The sequence below is a fragment of the Erigeron canadensis genome, chromosome 9 (assembly GCF_010389155.1).
Source record: "Erigeron canadensis isolate Cc75 chromosome 9, C_canadensis_v1, whole genome shotgun sequence".
Lineage (NCBI taxonomy): Eukaryota > Viridiplantae > Streptophyta > Magnoliopsida > Asterales > Asteraceae > Erigeron > Erigeron canadensis.
In genome coordinates, this window is record NC_057769.1 from 27,962,742 (window position 1) to 27,973,733 (window position 10,992).

Here is a 10,992-nt window from a genome sequence, read left to right on the forward strand (position 1 = left end):
TCTTTGATTTAGAACTATTAGTTATTTCGTCTTTATAAAATGAAATGATTATATTAATACTTATACTTAAAAATCATTATAATACATGAACGTGAGTTAGAAGTGATAAATAGTGAAAGAAATGGGTTAGAAGTAGGGTATTAAGGTGAATAACAACTTAACAAAGTAACGACAAAAGGAACAAAATAAATAAATCAACACACCGCTGTTTCTGCTAAAATACTCTTGTGCTGCTTGTTGTTGACCGGTAAATAATTCTTCAATTATCTGTTGATCATGCTTCGTATTTATTAAATAATTAATTTATATATATATATATATATATATTTATCTTCCGTTAATTGTTGATCTTGTCTTTTCAAACTTGGGTAAGGGGTTTCTGATCCATCCGAATTTCTTTTGTATATAAATCAGTAGCTATTGTGAATTTAATTATATGTTGCAGGTGTAATTATTAATACAAATAAGAGAGAGGCAAGAAGATGATGACGATGCTGTCAAACAGTAATGGAGGAGGAGGAGGAGCATCAGTTGCAGAAAGGGCTACAAGTGATATGTTGATAGGTCCAGATTGGGCCATTAATATGGAGCTTTGTGATCTTATCAATATGGATCCTGGGTAGGTTATTTTTATTTATTTATTTATTTTTTAAATCTTAACTCTTATTATTTGTATAATTATAACTATAATTGTAATCAAACTAATCCCATGTTTTCGCCAACAATCTATCAATCCATCCTAAAAGATGTTTATCTTCCCGGATCATTTTTTAGACTGCCGACGTCTTGTCAACTGTATCTAAATTTACCATCTTTTCATCCCAAATGCATATATATAATAGAATTAAGGGTTTCAAATGTGATCAACTATATGCGAATGTATATTGTTTGTACCCAACTGAAAGTGTGTTCATCGTAGGTATTTAACTTTTAAAATCCCCGTTATTTTATGTAACTGGTCAATCAAAAACTTGCAAACCGACAACTTGGCGTTAGAAGTGGCCGCTTATATTGTTGCACATATACCTGGTTTCATCTAATAACCGAGATTTGAAAGTCAAGTACCTATAGTAGACACACTTTTACTTGAGTAGTCACAATAAACGTTCGTGTATATTTGCTTACATTTTGAAGCCATTAACCGTATATAATAATAAGCCTAGCTATTCATGAGAGGAGAAGTTTACATTTTTATTAATAATTTTGTTTTCTTGGTTTCACCAATTGTTACAATCATCCAGGATTTGAGTTTCTTGTTTAATAAATTTATGCCTAGTCTTTTCTTGATTATTTTTTTAACAGAAAGATCTGGGGTTATGTTCTTGTTTTTGTAGGCAAGCAAAAGATGCTTTGAAGATACTGAAAAAGCGTCTCGGGAACAAAAATCCTAAAATACAGCTTCTGGTTCTTTTTGTACGTGTTTCATTTAACTCTCTCTGTGGATTTTGTTATTCTTGTATGAGTCTCTTGCTTGATAATAGAATCATATTCTTAATTTTGTTAACCATTAGCATAATATTTGTTTTTCGATTAAAAAATATTTAGTTTTTTATTTTTATTTTTTTGGTTATATCTGAGGAAAAATTCAAAATTCATGCTTGATAATAAAGTAACATCCTTTATGGTTAGCCGTTACTATTAGAATGGTATTTGTTTCTTGATTAAAAAATCTTTAGTTTTTTTCTGTCGTATACTCATATCTGAGCAAAAACTCATGCTTGATAATAAAGTCATATCCTTTATGGTTAAGCGTTACCATTAGCATAGTATTTGTTTCTTGATTCAAAAATCTTTAGTTTCTTGCTATAATATCTGAATTAGGTACTGGAAACTTTGAGCAAAAACTGCGGAGAGAATGTATTCCAACAAATTGTAGAGCGGGACATTTTGCATGATATGGTTAAAATTGTAAAGAAAAAGGTGTGTTGTATGTTTTTTTATTTTTTACTTACATAATATATCTTGTTTCAATGAAAGTAAGTTATGTTACTAACTTGATTCGAGAATTTTGATGCTGCAGCCAGATTTAAATGTACGGGAAAAGATTCTCATTCTTTTAGACACTTGGCAAGAAGCTTTAGGGGGACGTGGGGGAAGGTATCCCCAATACTATGAAGCTTACAATGAACTGAAGGTGATTGGTAAATATGTTTTGTACTCCTGTAATAGTAATAATTTAATTCGAGTAAAACATATTTATAATTGGACAGTTTTGTTTCTGTTTGGAATGTTTCATTGCGATTTTCTCCCCTCCTTCCACTAGTATCAGTGCATCCGTTTCTACTAAGTATCAATGCAATCCACAATTGAGTAGCTCTAAATATAGGGAATAATAGAAGTTCATTAATTATGCTTTATTTACTATTGGAGAATCAAGGTGTATAAAGCATCATTGGGGGAAGTGGTGGCCTCTCGAATGACCGTATCTAGGCTTAAACCATGTTTTCTATTACTTCTTATATATCAGTGTAGGTTTCTATTTAACAGTGTGATTATGGTGTAAACTGCCACTCCTATCATAGTGGATACTAAAAAGTTACATTATATGAAGTTGTAGAACAAGCATCCACCCACGTTTTGCTCATCAACTTGAAGTGCTGAACCGTCGATCATTACATTGTAAAATTATGTATGATAATGATTATGAAAAATTAGGGACGATAACAATAGGAGCATTTTCTTATTATGTACAAAAATAGCTCTCTATAATCAACCATGTATATGTAATTAGGATATGTAACAGACATGCAAAATAGTTTGTGTTACTCTTATTGGATATTGATCATTACTATATGCACACGTTGTATAACTACTATTCATTTTAAAACTATCTCTTGTGACACCCTTGTAATATCAAGGTTGGTAATGCAATAAGTTTTCTTCCCTATCTCGGAATAATAACATATACGTTGCATTTTATATTTTTGTAATGATTTGTTAATATCTTTATTCTTTAAGTTCCATTTTTTAAAATTGTGTTGTCATTTGATATTGTTACTAACGTTTGATCTATACCTAAACAATTTCCAGTCTGCAGGAGTAGATTTTCCACCAAGAGAAGAGAACACTGTTCCATTGTTTACTCCACCACAAACTCACCCAGTGGCGCAAACTACATCGCCTTATGAGGAAGCTGCTATTCAAGCCTCCCTTCAGACTGAATCGTCAGGACTCAGGTATTATTAAGGAGCCTTGAGTTAAAAGTTAACAGCTTGTAGATATGGCCATTATTGTATATTTGTATTGATTATTTAGCACTGGCAGAATGGGCAGTCAGTTAGCGATAATATGGTTAGTTTGGGTATGGGTGAATTTGACCCGAAACATTGGTTGCATTTTTTTGGCTTCTTCATAATTATTGTCTAATATTGTAATGCTTGAACAGTAGGCTAAGGATGTTTCATGCTTTAAACCTTAGTCAACCTTTGATCACTTTGATATTATTGAACTTCTAGTTTTGTCTATTGATCTGTTAGCGATAATGCATTATCCGGATTAATCATTAATAATTAAATTGTGTTTGTTGCAGCTTGTCAGAAATCGCGAATGCAGAAGGAATAGCAGATGTATTGATGGACATACTTAATGCTTTGGATCCTAACAATCCCGAGGTAACACCTTGTTTATATGTCTCTCAGTATTCCTACTTTTTATAATTATTTATTATTTTCTTTTTGGCCAAAATAGAGTTTATGGTGTACTTCAATACATCATATACCTTACACATCATCTTCGTCCAATTACAACCTGATAATTAACAGATGATGGTTAAATGGGAACAATAGTACAAGGGGATGGACAACATAATTGTAAGAATGCTAAAAAATCACAATTATGATTTCTTGGTTCATGTATGTAAGTTGACTTAAAATTGATAAGAGTCTCAATTTTCATTGACCTATCTTAGATAGTTCGATTCAAACTATGCAAAACTGCTCTAACAGAAATGATTATGGAATGTGGGAATTTTTCTTTTGAGATTGACTTTTGACATCATGCTCAAGTTTTAATATATCTGATCCTATATTGTCGCAGGGGTTAAAAGAAGACTTGATTGTTGACCTTGTTGACCAATGCCGCTCTTACCAACAACGTGTCATGACCCTTGTAAACACTACATCGTAAGCACCACCTTTTTTCAAAGTGTGATTACGTAGTTTGAGTTTGTGCATCATTTTGCATTCCTACCCATGATAGCTTTGACTGTGACTCCTTTTCAGAGATGAACAGCTTCTAGGTAAGGGTTTGACATTGAATGATACTTTGACGCGTGTTCTTCAACACCATGATGATATTGCTAAGGGGGCCCCAGCTCAGCCTGTTGTCACCCGAACAAATGAAAGTTCGGTTGCGCCTCTTGTGAATGTAACTCATGAGGATGATGAGTCGGATGATGAATTTGGTCAGCTAGCACACCGGTAATAATTTTGTACCTTTACATTTGAGTTAGTCAGCAAAGCTATCAACGTTTATCTATTCATGAATTTGTAGGTAAAGGGCACAAAAGTTGGTTGTGTTAGGGGTTGGGTGGAGATTGGGTAACAGCTCAATGGGTAATCTTTTAGTAAGGTTCAAAATACTGGGTTGGGTTGAATTTTACCCACCTACACCTCTTTGCAGATCATATAGTTTCAGCTTTTTTTTTTTTTTAAAAAAAAACAAAAAAACAATTCTGTCTCCACGAATCACCCCTTAATGGTTTGTTGTGGTTCCGAGTCAAAGAAAGATGTTTTTTTTTAATAATCTCTCTACCTGTTTGTCGCCCTCAGGTGGAGGGTAGGGTAACATGTCGAAACATCTCTCTTGCGTGCCCAGTCGACCAAAACTGCTCTCTTAACTTTTTGTTACTTTTTACCCAATGATATGTATTTAGGAGTTCTTCAACAGGAATCAAAAAGCACTCTTGGTGGATTTTGTCTCTTTTAATCGATTCTATTTGTTTCCCGTTTGATCTAATAATTTTTGTTCTGTATGTTGTGACCCATCCTGTGTTATCCGAGAATCGTTTCAATATTTGATATATCCAGCAGTATGACAAAATAAAAAATTATTTGCGGAACCAACATTTTGTGACAGGAGCTTTGCTTCTTTTCTATGGTGGAAATGTAGCATTTTAGAACACAAATTCAAACCGATGAACTCAAACATGTTTGTATTGTTTCAGCGGACACAACCGGAACCAAAATGTTACAAGAACTGAACCTCCACGTGCGTCCCCACTCCTACCCCCTCCACCCATATCAAAGAGGCCTATTAATACTGACTCAGGCACGATGGTTGATTATCTTAGCGGCGATACATACACCTCTAAACCATCAAAAAGTCCACCAGAAGCATCCTCACCTTCATCTGATTACATAAACCCAACTGCAACCCTTTTTACCGATCAGCCTACATATGATGAACCCAAGCTCACTGACAATTCACCTTTGGGTCAATATGATGCACCGCCTGCTGTTTCACCTGTGTCCATCCCACCACCACCCGCAAAACAGAGCCAGAGACAGCAGTTCTTTGACCAGAACCAAACTCCGCATTCTAGCAGTGGTTCAGGTTCATCTTATGATAGCTTGGTTGGTCAGACTCAGAATCTTTCTATGAACTCTTCAATGCCACCCAAGAAAGAAAAACCCGAAGACGCTTTGTTTAAAGATCTTGTGGATTTTGCCAAAGCCAAGTCGTCACCATCATCTTCTTCTTACCCAAATAGATCGTTTTGAAGTGATTGAAATGGTACAGCTGTTTGCGGAGTATTAATGAATTATTACTTGTGTTTAATTAGTAGAGGGATTTGTGAGGGGAATAAAATGGGTTTTGTGAAATGTTATACTGTGTTATGTGTTATTGGTGTTTACGGGTCTGTAAATGTGATTCTGTGTTTTTGAATTATTGATACATTGCCAGTTTGCCCTTTACAGCAGAACATAGAAAAGGCGAGAGAGATTTATGATTGCAAATATGCATCTTACATTTGAAATTTTTTACTTAATTTTACATTTTGGACAAGTGTGTTGGATTTTGTAGTTATGCTAGACAGCGGATGTTTGATAATGTGATGGAAAATCACTGTGATAAAAGGTTCTTCCTATCGAAGTGAGAGATCTCATTCGGGCATGGCTATGGAATACATTACATTTTATTGTATACGTTAACATCTAAAATTTATTAGGTGTGTTGACTTGACATTCGCCTCTCTAATATTTCAAAAATAAAAATCGACATGTTTTACATTGTTTACCAACGGCCGCGTTACATAGTCGACTTTCAAATTGTTTCTCATCATTAAGAATAGGTGGTGACATCGATAAAAGCCTTTTTAATAGCAATGATATTATGATAATTGATGCTTGTTAAATATCTGCCGTAGACCCATAGTAATGAAATCTATAGAAACATAGAAAAAAATAATCATTATAAGATTGATTTTGACAAATGAGAACCATCCTTCAATAATTTTTTAATAGAAAAATGTATACTCACTTTTAGATAATGTTTAACAAAATTATTTAACTTCAACTAACAATACAGTATTATCTCAAAAAGTTTGTTTGAAGAAAAAGTTAAAATTTAAATTGTAAGATTACTTAAAATCTTATCCACCGACAGTTCTATTATCCTAAACATATTTAATTGTAATATTTATTAATTTTATTTTAGATTACGAAAACTTTACTAACTAGTTATATATATATATATATTGAGAATATTATATAAATAATAATATTATCGTATCCAATTACAGATATAGAATCGAATTACGTTACATATATCCTTTCCTATAAAAGTTTTAGATTAGATTTAAGGGAGGTTTATGACAATGAAAAGAATGTAAATATAATAAAAATAAACAAATATTGAAATAATAATATAATCATTAAAAGCATATATTTTTGTTTCATTTTTTGTAACATTATTTTAAGGACGTTATATTATTTATTGGTCCACCTGCATATCAACATCTTAACATCCTTTTCGAGTTTGTAACATATGATCATTAAAATTGATATTAATTAACGAAATGATTTTCGTACCACAAATATTGATAAATTTATCACACTGTTAAAATATACCGTACAAACCATTAAAGCATACATGTGGTAGATTAATTAATATATATAGTACAAGAATCACTTCTCTTAACGAAATGATTAAAACTAAAATTTATTAAATTAAAATCATAAGGTATGTAAATTTATCATAAATTTAGCAAAATCAAAAGTTTTCATTGGTTAATAAGTAGGATCGGACTTATTTCTTGAGAAAAAAGGTAAACATTAATTAAAAGTTAAAACTTTTATCAGATTATGTATTCTATCCTATCTTATCCGATCTACTGTTACTAATTAAATAATTAATTAATAATAAATCCTTATTGAATTCAAATTAAAATCATCAATCAATACAAGTAAATATTTTACTTATTATTACGAGTATATCTTATCTCAATATCTCATCCTTATTATAGAAGAATTCAAAATATTTGAATTTAATTGACCTGATCTTAATTAAGTCTCCACAATATCCGTAACCACCACCCCAAATTTAACTCAATCACTAATTGCTAGCCACACTATAAATACACCCACAAATCTTTCACATTCTTCTTCATCTCGATCAAATTATCCATAATAATTTTCTCTCAAATTTCCTTCATTCTTTTTAATCGAATTATTATCATTAGTATTTTTACCGTCAGTAAAAAAAATGGAACTTGATTTGTCACCAAAAGTAGCTCAGAAATCATATGGAGGTGAAGGTGGATCGTATCATGCATGGTGTCCTAATGAGCTTCCGATGCTTAAACAAGGCAATATCGGTGCCGGAAAACTCTTTTTGTCGAAAAACGGCTTAGCTCTCCCTCGCTATTCTGATTCTGCTAAAGTTGCTTATGTTCTTCAAGGTATATCTATATCCCTGTATCTATATATATATATATACATGTTTATATATTGATCATGTATAATAATGTAATTGTTTGATTTGTGATTTTTGATCTGATCAGTAATTTGATTATTAGGAACTCACTAGCTTTTGTTAGATAATATTTTGTATTACTTATTTATTTTATTTTTTTATAACTTGAATGAATATAAATGTGTTTTAGGATTTGGATTATTCTTTGATACAATGGCGTGTATTTTGTTTGCCGTATTTTTTAATTAAATAGAAATTTTTGTTTAATAGTTTGTGATTTTGATAAGTAATCTGATTAAGAGTAAACTAGTATTTGATCCATGACCATGACGTAATCAAACATGCTACACACAATTACAGTTTGCGTACTTCTTAGGATCATTTGGTGTGTTTATACTAATTCGGCAAGCCATACACATGTATAACGTTCTTATTTCAGTCTTTGATACTATTTCTTTTCTTTTTTTTTGATACTAATAATAGTAATAATAACAATTTGGATGTGAATAAGTCCAAATATATAGAAAATTATATTACATAAATGTACTACCTTGCAATGAATCTGATATTAGTATTCACATGATTATTTGTATAGACTTCTAGTTTTTTATTGTTTAAAGTATGCAAAGTAATGTTAACAAAGAAATATAATAATTACCTTAGTTATCATAGACATAGTTTATGGACTTCATTGTTCACAATTCATGTGCGCCTAATTTTGATAGTTACCTACTTACCAGTTTTTGGCCTTTTCATTATTTTATTTTTAATCAAATATTATGATGCTCATTAAGATCCTCTTTACCATAAATTCTTATGTATATGCTAACATAAATACCTGTTTTGTAATTTTGAAGGTAATGGAGTTGCTGGCATTGTTCTCCCTGAGAAAGAAGAGAAGGTCTTAGCAATCAAGACAGGTGATGCCATTGCACTACCATTTGGTGTTGTCACTTGGTGGTACAACCAAGAGGATACTGAGCTCCAAATCCTTTTCTTGGGCGACACCAAAACTGCCCACAAGCCAGGGTCGTTCACCGATTTCTTCTTGACTGGTTCCAATGGAATCTTCACTGGTTTTTCTACAGAGTTTGTGTGCCGTGCTTGGGATGTAGATGAGGCCACTGCTAAAGCACTTGTCGGTAACCAAAAAGACAATGGAATCATCAAAGTTGCTGCTGGTACTAAGATGCCCGAGCCCAACAAAGACCATAGGAATGGGATGGCTTTGAACTGTTTGGAAGCTCCATTGGATGTTGACATCAAGGGTGGTGGTAGAGTGGTTGTTTTGAACACAAAGAACTTGCCTTTGGTTGGTGAAGTCGGTTTAGGTGCTGATCTTGTGAGGTTGGATGGTAATGCTATGTGCTCTCCTGGATTCTCTTGTGACTCGGCTCTTCAAGTCACCTACATTGTTAGGGGCAGTGGACGTGCTCAAGTTGTCGGTGTTGATGGGAAACGTGTTCTTGAAACCACTGTTAAGGCTGGGAACTTGTTCATTGTTCCAAGGTTCTTTGTTGTTTCAAAGATCTCTGATGACGAAGGGCTAGAATGGTTCTCCATCATCACTACTCCTAAGTAAGTCCTCTGTTTCTTTTTTATTTAGCAAATTGGATGGGTTTGGCCATGGGCCTAAATAGTGCTTTAACGATAGTCTGATACTTAAGATACTAAAATATGAATCTAATATCAACCCATTTACATATAATTTTCGCATCTAATTTATACAATAAGTAATTGTTTATATGTATTTTGCAGCCCGATCTTCACTCACATGGCTGGAAGAACATCCGCGTGGAAGGCGTTGTCTCCTGAGGTGCTGCAGGCTTCCTTCAATGTGACCCCTGAGATTGAGAAGACGTTCCGTTCCAGGAGGATGAACAGCGAGATCTTCTTTGCTCCTGCAAAGTGAGTGTCGGATGGAGCTTTTGGAAATAATAAGTAGTATTAGCTTGTAGTTTTTAGTTTTCTTGAATTTGGATGGTTTGTTTTACTGTTTTTTGAACCTTTTGGTGGTGGTTTAGTTTTTGCTAATACAACTTAATGGAACTATCTTTTAGTTTACCTCTTTTCCAGTTTTACAATTTGTGATATTATCGGTTTGCTTCCTCAGGTATAATATATGCACAGATTTTAAAGTTTCATTTTTGGGAACTTTGACGGTAAACTGCATCAAGTTCAAGATGATGGTTACATAACTAATAATTTTGCAATTATGATGAAAATATGACTTAAATTACATTTGAGATTTCATCCATTTATTATTGTCTTTTTAACATTTGAATATTCCCAAATAAAAATTAATAACCCTCTTCACACCAAAAGTATACCACACGATGCTGCAAAAATTGTGTAATCCTGTAAAATATGTTCAATTGTCAACAAGTTCGCAAACCAAATTTTCAGAGACTCCAATTGGGATGTTAAAAGAACGAATTAATAGCGCCTTTGGATTGTTTCACCAGCTATTCCATAGCTGATTGTGCATAAGTGATAGAAGCCAGAAATCCACAAGGATAAATCGAAAACCAAAAGATTACAAGATAGGAGACCCAATTCGAGATGAGTTAGTCTCCATACAACCCTATTCGAGATGGGTAATTCTCCTAAAACAAACAAAGTTTGCTAATTGTAAAGACCCCCAATGAAAAGTTGGCCTGCTATTTAAATACTAACAAATACCCATGCTAACAGTCAACCGTGACCTTCTGGTTTCTTGCCCATTAACTGCTCTTTCCCATTTATTTTTTACTTAACAACATCTATTGGGTCTTCTGACCTTGTGGGATCTTATCAATAAGGCTCACTTTTTGACTTCGGGTTCCATGTCTTTACAAAAACATTAAACAATAACATCATTCTTAAGGAAGCATGATGGGTGGGCTTAACAGGTTGGGTAAATTGGTGAAATGGGTTCCAGTTCATCTTGCGTGAATCTTGAACACTCTCTGGTTCACTTCATTGAATTGATGGCATAAAGCAATACTAATTACTATAGTATTATGAATTCTTTGAGCTAAACAACTTTCAGATGTTGCATAAGTTAAAATAGACTTCACTGACTTTCAAGCCCATTTA

General features: G+C 33.0%; 2 protein-coding genes across 2 annotated transcripts; both read left to right on the forward strand.

Annotated features, from left to right (window-relative positions):
• Positions 1-170: 170 nt before the first annotated feature.
• Positions 171-5,957, forward strand: LOC122582396 (TOM1-like protein 4). Its single transcript, XM_043754781.1, has 10 exons — positions 171-247; positions 446-619; positions 1,335-1,413; positions 1,822-1,920; positions 2,021-2,134; positions 3,031-3,176; positions 3,530-3,611; positions 4,036-4,121; positions 4,221-4,418; positions 5,165-5,957. The coding sequence occupies exons 2-10, from the start codon at positions 483-485 to the stop codon at positions 5,718-5,720; spliced, it is 1,497 nt and encodes a 498-aa protein (XP_043610716.1). The 5' UTR covers positions 171-247; positions 446-482; the 3' UTR covers positions 5,721-5,957.
• A 1,670-nt stretch (positions 5,958-7,627) lies between these two features.
• Positions 7,628-9,984, forward strand: LOC122582873 (12S seed storage globulin 1-like). The gene is made up of 3 exons (XM_043755304.1): positions 7,628-7,900; positions 8,772-9,492; positions 9,673-9,984. The coding sequence occupies exons 1-3, from the start codon at positions 7,705-7,707 to the stop codon at positions 9,824-9,826; spliced, it is 1,071 nt and encodes a 356-aa protein (XP_043611239.1). The 5' UTR covers positions 7,628-7,704; the 3' UTR covers positions 9,827-9,984.
• Positions 9,985-10,992: the final 1,008 nt, after the last annotated feature.

Bases quoted from the DNA above. Each gene is read 5' to 3' on its own strand.
- LOC122582396 (XM_043754781.1), top strand. From the start codon at position 483: ATGATGACGATGCTGTCAAACAGTAATGGAGGAGGAGGAGGAGCATCA. The intron at 620-1,334 runs GTAGGTTATTTT...TTGTTTTTGTAG, and splicing joins CTTATCAATATGGATCCTGG to GCAAGCAAAAGATGCTTTGA. The intron at 2,135-3,030 runs GTGATTGGTAAA...AACAATTTCCAG, and splicing joins AAGCTTACAATGAACTGAAG to TCTGCAGGAGTAGATTTTCC.
- LOC122582873 (XM_043755304.1), top strand. From the start codon at position 7,705: ATGGAACTTGATTTGTCACCAAAAGTAGCTCAGAAATCATATGGAGGT. The intron at 7,901-8,771 runs GTATATCTATAT...GTAATTTTGAAG, and splicing joins AGTTGCTTATGTTCTTCAAG to GTAATGGAGTTGCTGGCATT. The intron at 9,493-9,672 runs GTAAGTCCTCTG...TGTATTTTGCAG, and splicing joins TCCATCATCACTACTCCTAA to CCCGATCTTCACTCACATGG.